The 17024-nt window shown below is 36.5% G+C and overlaps 1 protein-coding gene and 1 long non-coding RNA gene across 5 annotated transcripts in view; both read right to left on the bottom strand.

The window, feature by feature from the left end:
* Positions 1–14383, bottom strand: part of LOC116799440 — a 37608-nt gene extending 23225 nt beyond the window's left edge. Inside the window, exon 1 of the long non-coding RNA XR_004361059.1 lies at positions 14205–14383. This is a non-coding gene — a long non-coding RNA (uncharacterized LOC116799440). The remainder of the gene's footprint in view (positions 1–14204) is intronic.
* FARS2 (phenylalanyl-tRNA synthetase 2, mitochondrial) overlaps positions 1–17024 on the bottom strand; it is a 239695-nt gene that overhangs the window by 214029 nt on the left and 8642 nt on the right. For 2 of the 4 annotated variants that reach the window (XM_032712432.1, XM_032712424.1), the window contains one exon: positions 15213–15274. The exons of the other annotated variants lie outside the window; for them this stretch is intronic. In XM_032712432.1, the coding sequence (XP_032568323.1) occupies positions 15213–15251 (39 nt within the window). In that variant the 5' untranslated portion in view covers positions 15252–15274. The remainder of the gene's footprint in view (positions 1–15212; positions 15275–17024) is intronic. 4 annotated transcript variants of the gene reach the window in all.

Below are 17024 nucleotides of genomic sequence, written 5' to 3'. Positions count from 1 at the left end.
AAGAACACTATACAAAAATAAAAATGTGCAACATCAGCAAGGGAAATCTACAACTGACAATCTCTCAAATTTTCCTCAATTTGATGAGCTCATTTACCTCAAATAAGGCAAATGAGCAAGTTTCATCACAAAAACTGTAAAAAGTGTGTACTCACAAAGCATCTGCGTCAACACCTCCACTTTGATCATATTGTTTTATTAGCCTCTTCAACCACTTCTATTTCTGCCTGTTAAATAAATGAATGTAGGAATCTCTCCGTGTTATTAGTTACATAAGTTAGCCTTGATTCAAGGCATTAGATAATGGCCCATTTGTACTGTGACTTAAGGATGCACCTGTTGATCATTGTTTGATCATTGCTCTGGGGGTCTCTACTTTGGATTTCCTTCCAAAAGATGGCCTTTTTATGCCCACTAGGTAGGTTTCTCTAAAGGTTCAAGTTGCAATAGAGAATTAATTGCAAGAAATTAAGTAGGAAGAGAAACACATCTGGTCCTCATTTGTCTCATTAATTTAGAATTTTTTTGCACTAAAATCACATTCTTTACCGATACATTCTGAGGCTTGAATGTGCCTCAGTTCAGAGGTTAGTGGAGAGCCACAAAAAGTGATTCCAAACCATTCTAAATCAGCAATATACCTTAAACTTGAGGTGGGGGACTTACACTGAAATAAAAACAATATGGACTCCAGTGAAGAAAACTTACCTAAGCTCTCCCTCAAGCACTTCTGACTGACACAGATAGAATACATATCACTATCCACTGGTCCAGATCATCAATACCAAAACCCAGATATCTAGGATGACCTCCCTTTGTAAAGAAATTCTTCCTGAAAATATTATTTTTTTTGGACTGACATTTAGGGTTGGGGGAGATCACTGAGGTCAAACTAAATTCAACTATGTTGACACAATTCTCCATCACAAATGACAAACTACTGCTATCATCACTTCAGTCTGTTTACTGTAGTTTAAAGTTCAATATTACAGAAATGCAAAATCATCAAATAGAATAACTGTGCAGAGAAAAAGAACAGTTACTAACACTTGAACAAAAGCCATGAACAAAATACGTCATTCACCAGAGGCAAACTGGGATGCAGAAAAGCTGCAAGAACACAGTAATACCCTGTGAAAATGCAAATGTATGTTAATATCTATATATTTCACTCTTGCTTAGCCAATAGCATTATCACTGTAGATTACATCAGTCCTCAGGGTTCTCAAGTCATTGTTGATTAAGCAGATTACAATGAACTATGATTAGAATAAATCCCAGCATAGATATTACACTAACACTCAGAAAAAAAACCAAACTATAAAACCTCACACCAACAAAAAAAAAAAACCAAAAAACAAAAAACAAAACAACAAAAAAAACCACAAACAAAAAAACCCCAAACTAACAACAACCAAAAAAAAAAAACCAAAAAAAACCAACCAAAAAAAAAAGACCACCAAACCCTGATCTATAAAACTTTGCTCTTTGCCTCCTCAAATCTATCATCTGTCATTTATCTTTGTTTTTCCTATATCAGTGACAATAGCTATTTATTAAAACAAGAGAGCAAGAATAGATATAAGGATAGGTAATGAAAAAATAATGTAGTAACCATAATGAAAAAAATGCGCTGTTCAGATATCTCCTTAATTAAATGAGTAGTGGCAAGAGAAACTCTTTCAACAGCTACATATAACAAAATACAGTACAGGGTAGGAGGAACCATACAACTAATAGTGAGAGGGAAAAAAAGAGTAGGGGCAAGCCAAGAGAAAGTTCTGGTAGTATTCACTATGAAATTCAATATTCAGCATAAAATTCAGCTGAAGCAAGAGGTACAAAAAGATATGGAGACAGTACAATGTCTGGAAGGGAAAGGAGGAGGATATTCTAGATGTCTGCAAAGAAAAATATTTTAGTTTTCTAGCAAAAATTTTCAAGAAAGTGGCACTGGAACTGAAATTCAAACTACATAGTTATTATGGTACTGCCACTAGGCAGTAAGATCAGTTACATCAGTGCTATCTAACCTTAAGAGCAACATGACACAATAATCTTAATAACTAACAAGTAACAAATAGATAACTCTGAGTTCAAGATAATCAGATTTCTCAGCTTTTCTTATATCTGTGGCCACACATAATATGTGCTTAAACATTTAAGGTTTACGTATGTTTGCCTATACTGACCTGCCTTCCAGTATTACCTATACCAGTTTAATAACATATTAGAGAACAAAATTTGTGACTACAAATGGAAACCTGGGAACAAGGTCCAATAGTGCAGCTGAGCTCTCTTGGAAGCTGTTCACGAGCACCACTTATGAGTTCATCTCTGTGGCTCCCATCAGAGTAGTTTTACACACACCAAACAACAGCTCCTAACTCCATGAGAAGTTCCACTGATTTCAATAGGACCCACCAGCGACTAAGACTCAATTCCGCAGAAAGACAGGTGGAAAAGAGTGTCTTTGTTGCAAATCCTGATTACATGTTCAACAAAAGACAGCAGAGAATTCATGTTCTACATGTACCACGTTGCCCTCCAGGGTCTCTCAGGGGCAAAGCCCAAGGGACTTCCCACTCCCTACCCACACCAAAGCAGCTTTGCCTACCAGAGCAGAAGTAGGATGAGGTTGCAAGGAAGAAGGAAAGAAGACTAGGAAAGCACAGGGAAACAGAGCCAGGAAACTGTGGTCTGGCCTTTCAGCCAGGGAAGTTGTTTCATCTGGCATCAAGTATATGCTTTTTGTTGATCCATTCTCAAATCCAAGCAGGTGATACACTTTAAACTAATGTGCAGTAAAAGTGCATATATTCAAAAGACTTCCTAAGAAAGGGGAGTGCATTTCTCATAATGAAAATACCCAAGAGGAGACTTCAACCTGAATATTGAGCAGGTGGGGAAAAGAAGCTACTGACCTACTTCAGAGATGCATGCTCATGATAGCAGTGGGTTAGTCCTACACAGGAAGTCTAAACACAGTCTAGACAACCTCACACACTCACAGCAAAAGGTTTTCTATTTTAGAAGCATGTTCCCTACCCCATCTCTTCAGAGAAGAAATAAATTCTTGATTAACCTTTTTTAAATGTAGTTTTATAGAGGTAAAGCTTGTGCTTTAACCACTTCTATGTGACAAATTCATGTTCTTCTGCTCTCTTGAGATAACAAATGAAACAGAGATGAATTCTCTACTGTTCTTCATTCTTTTACTATTTCAACAACAAAAAAAAGCAACCAGAAGAGAACCCCTATATTAATCACTGAAGTGGTAAATCAGTCCACTAAGGACAAGCATAATTCAGCATTGCATGGATTACTTCATAAGGACAGGCCAGGGAAAATAAAACTTGCAAGCTGGCTAGAGAGAAAATGACAAAAGGAAGATATCCTTGAGTCCAATACTCACCAAACATACAAAGACTTTGCATCAGCCCCTATTGGAGATCCCTTGATGACTTTAGAACAGAGAAGAACCAAAAAAACCCCAAAAAACACAGAAGCAAAAGAATCCAGCAGATGGCTCTAAATGACGAAAACAGAGACAGGTGACTAACTAGTCTGAGAGAAATAAAAATAAAATGGGAGCAGGGCCACAGTGTTATCATTTTTGTAGAGCCACCTGGAGAGGTAGTAGGCTTATCAATGAATGCCAAAAATGAGTAGTACCCATCTGCTCACCCTAATAAATAACCCTTACTAGAAAAAATATAAAGGGATATAATTCCCTCAGCACTACTCACATGTTTTCAGCAGACTTGTTTCTTTAAAATATTTATTTGGGTCTTATGTGGCTTAAAAACTACATGCCATGAACACAATAATGTTTTAAGATGACCCTTGGAAGCATGGGGCAAGTCAGTAGCTGTAAGAATTCATGAAAACAGAAAGCTCCAATAACTTCCTTTCAAATAAGAAAAAGCACTGCAATTATCACTGCTTTCAAAATGTCTTTAGAAAGACATCTCTGACCAAATGAATGGACTGATGACCAAACCCTACATGAGAGGGGCAGTTCAAAATTTGAAAAGTTAGTACTCCTCTGGAGATAACAGCAGTGGAGAGTACCTCCATTCAAAAAGAAGAATAAGAACCATGGTACAAACTCAGTTTACCTCCTCTCCTGACCTCCCCAAATGGCAATGACTAACCATCCTGCTAATTTTAAGTGTGGATTGAGAAAGGAGGTCAGAGCTGGCAGGAGGTGAAATGAGGAATGCTTCGGTCTCTCAAAGTACCACTACAAAAAGAAATGGCATGGAAGAGAAGACTAAGGCAGACAGATGGATTTGCCTTCATGAGTGTGAAAGCAAAATGCCTGCTCTTTAGCCCTAACCTTTAACAGCTCCAACCATTGCTTATGCAACGAATGAAGGCACAAGAGTATGGAACAGCAATTTGAACTTGCTAAAACTGAGATACTTTCAAGCTGGACTTTTGATTCAGTGGTGTATTTATTTTTCATAGACACATACGTAGCAGGAAAATACTCTGTCCTGTTTAACATCAGCAATTCTACCACCTCAATATAAGCAACTGAATTACAAAAAACTGTCCAGATTCACACAAGGTTACCCAGAACAAGACAGGCCTGTCTACAATCCACCTTTGCAAATACGAAGTTGTCATACTACTTGTGCATAAACATTTTTATACTAAATTTTGGCTTTCATATGGCAAAAATATGACAGAATTAAACTTAAAATATGCATATGTAAACATGTATGAAGAGGAAGGAGAACACAGTTAAAAGCCCTTTTGAAGAGATACAAATCACAAAATGTGAGCAAACACGTATCCACACAGGCCACAGTTCTGTAAACGTCTGTACACACAGGGCCAGAGCTCTGTCATAGTTACTACAACAGAATTTTAAAAACTCTCAAACAGCAGTTTACCAAAATGAAGCAAACAGATACTGCACTGAGTGCAACACACAGAAGCTATGCACCACTGAATTCTTTTTTCTCTGTTTAATTCAATACTCAGGAAACCAATGTCTTCAAAATTAAAGTTATTTTGATTGTGTACGTTCTTTTAAACGTGGTTATCTTCAAAATTTTGTATTGCAACAAAAGCTGCAAAAATCTGACCTACTGCTCCTGGGTTAGAATTGAGACCCTTGGCTCCTATAGTCTCAAACACCAGTTGCAAAACTCAGCTCTCCCAGCTGAAGCACAGAAGACAAGACTATAGTATAGCTATGCACATTATTTCCACTGCTTTGTATTCCCTGCCTGAAGCATGAACCCACAGTGAAGTAATAAAAACCAGCTAACATGACTTGGTTCACCAGTAAACTGGCCCACATTTTTTGAAATAATATGGGTTTAGAGTGGAACCTCTCAGATATAATACAAACAGAAGGTTCTGTTTAAATCCAAATGAACAAAGCCTTCCACCAAAGAAAATAAACTTTCGAGGTCAAGTTACAGGACTTTACCCCTAGCATTTTCCACATGGCATCCCCTTTCTAGTCCAACAAAAACAACTGTTCTGGTCTTTTTAAATAAATAATTTTATGAAACACTTGAAGCAAAGCCTCCATCACCTTAAACTTGAACATCCTGAAGTTTTCACTTCTATTATAAAAATGAACCAGGATAAAATTTAAACCTTCTATAATGTTAATCATCCAATGCTAGTGGCAAAACATTCCTTTTACTCCCTCCTTTAGTTGACTGCATCTTATTTTTAAAACATCTGCATTTCAACATGATATGAGTAAGGTACATTGCCATGGTAGATAGATCTTACCTATGCTACAAGAATGAACAGAGGCAGCTAGTGCCAACAGACAGATAATTTTTAAAAGGCTTTGGATATGGCTTTGCACCCACTGTTGAAGGTTTCTCCTGATACCTTTGAGAATGGTACAAAACAAAAATTATTTAAAGATACAACACAAATTCTCATTTTATCAGGCATTAAATTGCCCTCATTATGAAAAGAAAAAAGCACACCCATAAGTGGTATCACTGATCTACGGCTACACGGCCCACTGAGACTGTTCCAAATCCTTTTCATAATTGTCTTGTGGGAACAGGATTCATCCCACCTAAGCAGATATATTCCTAAATTTTAACCTTTGAAAACATTTCAGTTTGCTAAAAGCCTGCTTAAAATAAAAATGAAACAAAATGCATAATGAGGTTTCATATTTTCTTTAAAAATCAGATGTGCATGCCAGCAATAAAACTCAATTCAATTTTCCAGGTCATAATTGTATACTGCATTTTACTTTCCTAATCTGTCTTGCATTCACATTTGATTAAATACAGCTAGTTAGTAAGAATTAGTCTACCCCGACCTGAAAATATTTCAGCATTGTAGAATTTGAGCTCAAAAAATCTTCCTAGGAACAAACATTTTGATTTGTCTCAGTGGAAACAGGTTCAGGTTTTGATCTCTTATGATTCCTCTTCGAGATGAAATTTTACCACATGTGCAACCAAAAATTGTTACAGCCTTGACCAATAGATCTTTTTTTCTCGAATGTATCTAGAATTATTTGGCATCTGCTCTTCACAATGCAAAAGCAGAGGTTTTCTTCTCTTGCCTTTCCACCCACGTTACCAGACTGAATAAGGGTCAGTGCCAGACTCACTGAAAACAAAACTTGATAAGGAGCCCACCGCTAACAATTACACTTCTGGAAACCATAATTTATAGAAGTACAACCAGCAAAGGTATCCAGTCCAATTTAAATGTCTGAATGAGAGCCTGAAGGGCCTGATGGGAAAAGGTCTTACTTCCATATAAACGGAGCGATCAATGGGTAATCAATGACACAATAAGTATAAAATCTCAGTGTCATGTACCACTGAATCTTTTTAATAACTCATTTTGGCTAATGACAAACACAGGTATCTAGGGAAAATGGCTTTAAAAGTATGATATTTACCTGCTCTAAAAGATTCCTTTCTATGGAAGTGGATATATGAAACGGAATTATGTTAGCCATAGTGGAAGAACAAACTAAACACATGAAATCTTTGCTGATGCTGGCACTGGGTTATTTCAGCTCCCACTCAGGAACCTCAGAGTTTTTCTAGGACAACAGTCCTAATGCTGGCAAAGTCCAACCAGCCTGCTATGAGACAGGTGAACTTTGTTCTTTGTCCTACTATACCAGAAAACAACTTGTGTCTGCTCAATCAGGGGTGTTTTGTTTTTGATTGTAAGCTGTCTGTGTATCTATTCTAACAGTACGAATCTAATTATTTGGCCTTATTGTAGCGCACTGGCAGAGTTTTCCTTAGAGAATTCTGCTGGTTTTCCTGGCTGGCTTGGAAAATTAAGAAACTTCTGTGAGCAAAGAAACAAATGCACAAAACAAACCAGATGCTCTTGGTGCACAGTAGATGAAAGCTTTCAGCTACCTAGACATTCTTAATTATTTTCAGCAAACAAGTCATCTGGGTAAAGTTGCTTGTTGCAGTAAAGATTTTGCAGTCCTCTACTGAGTTAATCTCATCTTGAAGCACTCAGCATTTCATTGACAAAATAAATAGCACATTTTTTTCTTGCAACTACTAAAAAGAGAGTATAAGTGAAGTCAAAATCTTTTTCTGTAGTGTCTAGAGAAGGCAAGAAAAGGAGGTTTTCAGGTCTTTCATGCCACTTGTAAGACATGAGCAATGGCAGGGGGATGTCTTTTTGCAATGGTCAGCCCAGAGCCTTTAGCCCTGAATATTCAAGAATCAGCTTTTTAAAAGTACTTGTATTATTTATTACCTTATGTAAGAAAAGATTATGATGACTAGAAGACATAAAGATCATCTGCATTACACAGCGGTCTTACAATGGTGTAAATTCATTCCCCAGGCTGTGGTATATTTGTATCTAGGATTTTAGGGTTCAGGATCAACAGAGAACTCTGTTGTTTCTACAGAAAGGATGCTTCACATCTCACTGTGTTTATGCTCTAGCCTCTTATGAGGGTAAAAGCCTAGTTCAAATACAAATCACAGATTATAAATACCAAAAGGTGATAGATATGTCATCAGAAGGGAACCCCTATTATCAACCATCAGTAGGAAATATAACCACAGCTTTCTAAGAATTTTGCATTCACATCTGGTGATGAGATCTTTATATAATATCATCAGTGACACTCTGAATGGGTACAGTTTGACAAGTGCAAATCTTTAGTACCACATGATACTATATTTTAAGTGATGTATAAGACACAATTTCACAATGTAAATATACTACCTAATACATACCTTGCAGACCAGCATCTTGAAGGAAAGCCTCTAAAAATTGTTGGTTTACTTTCTATACATTACCTCATATTTCAAGAAATAGAAAAGCATTCTTTTTAAAATCAAATTATTTTGAATATTCCCAGCAACAGAATAAGGTCACCTAAATCCAAATTCTGGATTGACCATGCCTACCTGAGGCATGATCTCCAAAAGACAGGTGGTTTGGCTGCAATGGGTGTGTGTGTATGTTTTCTGTAGGTGTGTACATGGGGAATGTGGACTGCAAAAATACATCCTCCTTTGTTAAACCACTTCAAGTTGCATAGAGGATTTTTCCATGTACTATAGTGCTCAAGCAATCAAATCTGCATCAGATGGCCCACTGTACTAATTGCTGAAGCATAGACTGAGATACTCTCACAGCTCCAAAACATTTTAACAGAAGCAATGGGAAAGGGATACAGAAAATAAAGTGAGAGTTGCATTTCTCCATCACATTTTGGAATTGCAGTCATTTCCCCTGGAATGGGAAAAGTAATTAACTAATTATAAACTACTAAATTAACTAATAATAAACTACTGCTGTGAATGTGACTTCCTTTCACTGGTGACAGGTACTACAAAGGAGCAGCTTTCTCAGTACAAATGGAAGATTAGAGAAATTAAGTTTTAAATGCTCTTCCAAAACTGCAGGGCTGAACAGATGAGCAGTACAAGGAAAAGAGTTTGTGCTGAACCTTGCTCTCAAGATGCACGAGCCTTTTCTTTGGGTTCAGTAATTGCACCTTAGTCCACCCCAGAAAGAAGAGCAAGCTGTAGGATAACATGATCCTGATACAAAGAACCCAATCGTTTAACAACTGGAATTCTCCTCCACATCCCAGATGCTCACAACACGCACATCCTTGTCTAAAATCTCAGCTACAAGTCCTCCACAGAATTAATGTATCAGTTAAGGTGAAGGCCTATCTCCCACTTTCTAAATTCTCATGACAAATACAATCTACTGAGGAGCAAAACTGCCCACAAGGAAAACAATGCCTAATGACAGTAAGAGATGGACAGTCCCAGAGCTGGGCTTAGGGATGATAGGACTTTTAAAAGATACCTCCAGGACCAGTCTCCTGTAGAAATGAATACAAACTTCATTTCTTTATTTCACAGAACTGCAGGATCATAAACTTCCTTAGGTTCAAGGAGAGAACTGGAGGTGATCTAGTTCAACACCTTGTTCAAAGCAGGTCACTCAGGGACTTGTCTTGCTGGTTCGAATGACTCCAGCAACAGAGTTTCCACAACTTCTCTGGGCAACCTAACTATAGCTAATTTGGATTTAGTGCTCTCCCCGCCATGAGTTCCTCAAACAGAGAGACCCACACAACACGTTTGATTGCTAACACACAGAAGAAAACCTATAGTTCAGCTAATATCCTCTTTGATGTTTTCAAAATGGGAAAATGGGCAGAGACTATACATGCAAAACTTGGGAAAGACTCAAAGGTTCACAAATATCTCAACAAGTCACACAAAGAGAAATCTTACACTTAAACATCGACTTTTCGGGTCTTAGAAACCCCACTTACTACCCACCTGACCTGTAGTACACAATGCACAACAAATGCCCTACCTTTTCTTTTCTTTCTAGTTATGAACACAAGATATTAATGGACTTTGCAAGTCTGTAAGATGAGGAAAATAGAATTCTCCTGCACAGCTGCTTACCCACAGCAGTGAAAAAAAAAAAAAAAAACAAAACATGCTGGAAGATTTCTGTGATCTCTATAGTGAGGCAAACAAACAGATTTAAAATACATAAATAAATAAGTAAATAATAATTGATTTCTTGGACTTTTTTCTGCAAAATTATTTTTCTCAGTTATGGATTTATATTCCAAACATCTAGAATATTTCTACTTCAGAATTTATTTGTGAAAGGAGGTTGTTATATTACAAAATGAGGACAGTTTTCACTTAAAAATAATTCATTTCAGATCTAATACATCACCAACGGAGACATTCATTTAAGCAGAAGAGTTGATAAGTTTATGACAAGCTATTGTGTACTTTTCCAGATGATGGCAACACACTGACAGCTTTAAAAAAGTAGATGTGTTACTGTAAGGTTTATTGTCTAAGCAGCAGCAGCCTTCTCCTTCTGCAGCAATCTACAGCTTTTATCTACAGTTGATTATAACTTGTTAAGTTCCAACATTTGCTAATCATCTCAGAGACTCTGAAAAATAGCATTATCTGTTTCAAGCCCTCTCCTGTAGATACGCTATTCTTCTAAAACTCTGAAAGACAACACATGCCAATTCTTTCTCCTAAAGCATCCGTTCTTGGTTCTTTTAAAGTATTTCAGACAGCACTATTCTATTTTCCTCTTCAGTAAGTTGTGCCAGCCAATGGAACACAATTCATCCTCAGGCTAAGGAGTTTACAGTAAGCTTTCTTTTTGTAAGCAGCAGAACCAGTAAAACTTTATTTCCTCTGTGTTTGGAGGTAAAGCTTGTTTGCAGATTCAGTGGTAAGGGACAAATTCATCCTGCTACCTCCAATTTAGCTGAGGAATTAACAGGATCTCTCTTCTTCATTAGGCCCTTTTTTCTCACACATCACCTGTAACTTGCTGTCTCTGGTGATTCAGATATTCCTTGTGAAATATAATTGAAGTGGAAAAAAGAGAGCTTACAGCAGATGCACAAATACCATCTTGGAGTCATTATTTCCTTAGGAATCTATGCTTAAAAACTGAAATTTTTAAGAATGAGTATTAAACTCAACCCAATAGAGTCTTCAAAAACTGATGGCAAAACACAGCACCCAGCAACAGCTTAAGTGAAAGGAACACTCAGGTTCTCAAAAATCATACAACATTATAGTCTGTTTTAGCAATGACCTTCGTCAGTGAAAATAACCTGCCATTCTGGGGGCAGATTACATTTACATACATCTATTTCACTTCTTTCATATCATCATCCAGGATACTCACTGCGTTCACCGGGCTGCAACACTTTTAAGTGTGAACAGATTGATTAACAACTAGAAATCTGAAACAAGCTGCCACTGCATTTCACTGTAGATGAACAGGGATTGCTGGAGAGACTTTGTAGAGTCAAACCATACATACAGAGAGGGGCTGTGCAACACAAACTGCACATTTCAGTGTGGGTGATCCTGGGTAGAAGACTGAGAGTCATTGCTTTTTAAAGGTCTGCTTTTTCAGAGGTATTGGAGCTACGACAGCAATGATGATAGTTTTTTGAAACAGTAAAAACACATAGAAGCAATAAGCCACTTCAAAGTTGATGAACTGAAATATTCAAACACAAGAAACCAAATCCCAATTTCTAATCATTAAAGGTCAGACAACTATTCTCTAATTATATCCTAGAAATTCTTGTGGCAGTCGTCGAATACCAGGTTTGTGACAGAGCAAGAGAAGTTTTCCCAACTTGTACAATAACACCATGATCTTTTACCTATGCTGTCTCAAGATATATAACAAGCAAGATAGGATATCTTGCTTCACAATACATTAATATATTAAACGATATTTTTCTGCTTTTATTTCTGTTTGAAACCACATTTTCATACGCCTGTTTCTCAGATGTGTGCCTTACAAATATTGTTCTCCTAAAAGGATTTACTAATTTTTAGATTGAAAAAGGCAAGTGAGAAAAATCATTTGCTTACCTACATCCCTTCTCAACTGCAAACGCAGAAGTAGCAATACAAAGTCATCGATCAGCAGTTAGGTACAAACAAAAAAAATACTTAGATCACCACTTGATTCATTTTCTGTGGTCTAGATCACTCCCTAAAGCATATAAATATCCTTGTAATACATATGCCCTAAAATCATTGTAGATGATATGCAGTCACCCATCAGCATGGCCTAAGCATATGCCACGCTTACTCAAGAAGGTAATTTCTGCCTCAGAAGGAGCATATGTTCTGTGCTGTGTTGTAGTCACTATGAAACTTATCTTCTTGTAAAGCAGTAGAGAAAATACCACCTAAACCCTTAGAATCTTGTTGGTATAGTATTTATTGCTGCTTCGGTAGGTCTTACACGCTCCTGAGGAAAAAAAAGTTGAGGCTCTTTTTAATATTTTTTGACACAGACCTAAGTTTTTTAGGTTAGCTTTCATTGACAGGCATATAACCGACACCTTAGAGAATCCCTATTTATTGTGCTAAAATTGGGTGCAAACCATCCAAAGCATAAGTAAACCCAAGTGACATATTTATGTCTGCTAAAATGAGAAAGGTTTATAAGCTACCACCCCACTTTCTCCCTTGATTTTTATACCTACTTTTCCTATTTATGCTACTAAAACATAAGAAGCCTAGTGCCTTTCATAAACCTTTAGACAGTAAATCATTCAGACTCAAAACAGGGTCTGCCAATATTTGCAAAACAAACAAGACACATCTACACTGCAACCTCTGCATCCAGTGTCAACACCCCCAGCCAGCTCCCACCACCCTCCCTTGCTCCCTTACCCCAAACAATACTTTAACCTCATTAATTGCCACAGGTAAGGCATTGGGGCAGCTCACCTAATAAGGTACAATAAAGCAAGGAATAACATGATAGAAATCTGATTCAGGGTAAAAACATTTCAAATGCTTCAGAGCCTTGTCTACAAACTTGCCCTTATGGAGAGAGGTTTCCTTTGGTTGCCCCCCAAACTCACATAAATGTAAAGGCACATCCCAACATGAAGCTACATTGCTTTACATAATTTAAACTAAACTAAACTAAACTAACAGCATTAATACCTTCAATGTGATTCATGATGAAAATATACTCTATTGGATAACTAAACATTTGACATTAAAGAATCTCCTTTTTGCTCTGAGGTGAAGTCAGTCTATCAAGAGTTAAATATATTAGAAGGTTAAACATAAGGGTAGGGGTTTTTTTAATGTATCTAAAAATCAGACATACAATAAAGTTACAGTCTGCTCATTTTTCCAGCATAATGACATAGAAATACACCTGTTTTATGTGTAACGTAAGATAATCAGATTTGATGTTATAATTAGAAAGAAAAAGAGGTTTAGCATAAAATGTCTAACTTTAAGGTGGAGGTCTACCTCTAGGAAAGCAAACTGTGGGTACTTCTGCACTTCCCATATCATAGACATACAAATATATTGGTTTATGCAATTACCATCTCAGTAGGCAAGAAACTAGAAAAGCCAACATACCAGCATTTCCTGAGCTTGCTACTAATTAAATCATATGCATACAGGTTCAATCCAAGGATGATCAAAGGTAATGAAAAAAATTCCAATTTAATGCAATGAACCATGGATCAGTTCCAGACAGCTAGCTGCTACTCCATCCTCTTTTGTCTTCATCAAAAAGCACTCCAGCAGTGTGAAAGTGAAGAGGACTCCATATGAGTCTACAGATTTTGAATTTCCCCTCAGATCTAAATTTTAAATTAATAATTTGACAGTTAACTACATTACATACAATAAAGTAACTTTTTCCATAAAGGTGTATTAGAGGCTACTCCAGGTTTTGAAGGAAAACAGACTACTATTATTATTGTTACATCAATAGCTTTAAAAGATTCTAACTATTTCTTTCCTACACAGGTTTACCTTCATTATAAATTTATTTATGTGTCACATTGCTCACCCCTGCAACAACATATTGCCATATCTGAGCATGGAAATATACTGGAATACTTCCAATATACTGGAAATAGGGCATAAATTTATAAGGCTTTTGAAGATTAACAGAAAGATAAACTGGTGTCATCTAAAGTCAAAAGAAATAAAGAATGAGTGCATTTCTTGTTGGAAAAGGCTTTTTTTTTTATTCAAATCCATGGCATCCAAGTTCAAAAAGTTTTGTAGATATAACCAAAGAGGTCTGCTCTTAGCACCTCCTTCTACTTCATGTTAGAGAAACATACTAAAAACAATGGAAAGGGAATGATATTACTACAGCTTTTATTACCCCACCTTAGGCCTCCTTTGCTGTAGCTGCTCCGAAGCCCTGGACAGCTATGCCTTCATGACCAGGGAGTCAGAGTTGCAGGATTTTACTCCCATGCAATGGAAAAACATCCCTCATGGAGCCCTAAAATCCTAAATTGGAATGTGAAATGATTCCCCAGTCTGCTTGATTCCTTCTCACTCAACCCGTGTCAGAGAATAAAGAGACAGATGTCAGAAAATGGTGATTGAAATCCCTACTATCTTTCTCCTTCACTTTGCCAGCAGAGCCACTTTCAGGCATCCAATTAAAAACAATACTAGCAGGGCTTTTTTACTGGGTCCAGACATGTAAGAAATGGTTCTAGACTCAGCTCTTGACTGAGTACAGGCACAGCTGCAGGATAACATGGATTATTATAGTTTAAAATGCTGTGAGTAAAAAGTGAATCCTATAAATTTACTGCTCTTGAAAGAAGAAAAGAGACTTTCTTCTCCTTTAAAACACTACTGTCAGCTCACTCTCCATAGGAGCCCACTACCTCTGAAATGTGCAAATGGGACCTTCAACTTTTACTAAGAAGTAAATTCTATTTACTCCAACACTTTTTTTAGATAATGCAAAAAACTCTATTTTTTTTTTTATGATTGCCTATCTCTGGAGCTCTTTCCTATTGACTGAGTGAAACAGAAATCAACAACCTGGTTTTCTTTTTATTCTTCCATTTTTTGCTAGTGATTTAGGCTGTTGTGTTCCCTTACAGCTAATGAGGTCTAGAAGCAGAAGACCCCTTGATCTCTCAAGACCTATTAACCCAAAGTCTGAGGCTAGAATTGCAAATATATACTATGTTACAGCAAACAAAATCTGTCTAGAAACTCTGTACATTCCATCCCCAATCACATGGGTTTCAAAGAAAAATAAAGCATGAAAAAAAAATAAAACAAAAGTATAGGGAAAAGCAGCTAGCCTACACAGAGTGTTGTATTGACTTGCATGTTGTAAAAGCAAAAAAAAACAAACAAACAACTCACCACATCAGTTTCTAAATGACACAGTTCATTCCAATCCATTTAACCTACACAAAATGCTGGACCTACATGAACAGCAAAATTTGCAAACAATACAGACAGCTCTGCCAGCAAGTCTCACACAATCACAGTATGTGTCTCAATACAGTTGGTCTCACAGCAATACAAATTTCAGAAGGTAAAACAAAAATGAAGTAAGATTGCACTGCTAAACATTTTCAGTTTGGTTTCCTTTACTGTGCTCTTTTTAGCAAACTTATTTACTATAATTACATATTTTTTTAAACACTTTGCTGTTATTTCCTTGATTCCAGCACTAAAATTTACCACAAGTGAATGGGTACTGCATTTCTTCTTCTAAATCCCACATGACATTTCAAGCCTGTGTGCTGCCTCCTTAGTCTGCTGAGCTGCAAGAGGAAAGACTTAACTCTGCTTTTTTAAGGACAAGCATACACAAGAAGACACGCAAGAATTAACTACCTAGGCAACCTCCATTAACAAGCTTAAAAAATTTACTTTGCATATTCTACAGTTATGAATGCATATGGGTCACCAAAAGACAGAAAACCTGATGTGTGAATATTCTACTTATATTATGAAACAGTTTCTCTAACTGTAGCTAAATAAATGCATTAATTATGTTTAAAGCCTAAGGATAAAAAAAAGTAGTCTTTTTCCATAAAAATACTTCAACTGCAACAACTGACACTGAATTATAAACAATGGTGCTGATAAATATTGATGATAAATTTTATTATTAAAAATGTTCAATTTAAAGTTCTGCCTATTCAAATAAATACAAGTCAAATTTCAAAAAGCATTTGCTTAATCCTGGTCTAATTTCCTGATACAACTGTTCTCCAGTTCTGGTAAATTTTACAGCCAGGATTAATTCATAAGTATTCAGGCAGACCTACCTTGTAATACTCTATTTGATTACATCTGAACACAACTGCCTTTATAACCTTGAGGAGGTGCTGACATCTCCTATAACTTGTTAAACTAGTTCCAAAATATTCTGTAGCAAGCAAAGCAAGGCAAGCATGACTTAAAATACAAATTTAAATTGTGTCTCCATCCAGTCCTGCTACCATCAGATTAAAAAAAAAAAAAGTTTGAGTGTTACACTAAAAAGAACAAGACTAGTATCACTAGCTTCTTTCTTTGCCATTAATCCTAGAAAATAGGATATATTTCAGTTCATGACTCACAACATCCTAGGATAATGGGCTCCCAAGCAGCTTAATGTTTTAACATCTTTAATATTACTGGGTAACACCTTCTATAAGGTTTTCTAATATTCATATACTTAGACATATAATGTCGATATACCAAACAAAGCCCAGCACAAAGAACAAAAGAAAACCTTTGTTTGAAAAGCCTTGAGAAAGCCATGTCTTTTATTTATATCAGAGAACCTTTCTGTGACACCAGACACCTGCAAGTCGCACTTCCCTCCAAAGCAAGCCTCAGTGAAAGAAAACCTAAGACAGAGCTTGGGATACCTCTCAGACACAGAAGTGTTTCTCCATCCAGTCTTTAGATAACAAAGGCAACATCCCCTCATCTTGCATTTTAAGCCAAGATACACACAGTGACCAGGTGAAAGAAGCCATATAAGTCAGGGAAGAAGAGAAAATAACAACATGAAAGAATCAAATCTTTATTATTAATGAAGAATAAGGTCACATATGATAAAACAATCTTCACTTAACTCCACGTCCATTACATACTGAGAGAATAAAAATTAAAACATAATAATTGTTATTATTTTTTCTTTAAAACCATCTGTAGAATTGCAATTTACCACAT

The sequence above is a fragment of the Chiroxiphia lanceolata genome, chromosome 1 (genome assembly GCF_009829145.1).
Source record: "Chiroxiphia lanceolata isolate bChiLan1 chromosome 1, bChiLan1.pri, whole genome shotgun sequence".
NCBI classification, from domain to species: domain Eukaryota; kingdom Metazoa; phylum Chordata; class Aves; order Passeriformes; family Pipridae; genus Chiroxiphia; species Chiroxiphia lanceolata.
Note: the sequence above shows the minus strand (reverse complement) of the source record. Positions and strands in the feature narration are given on the sequence as shown.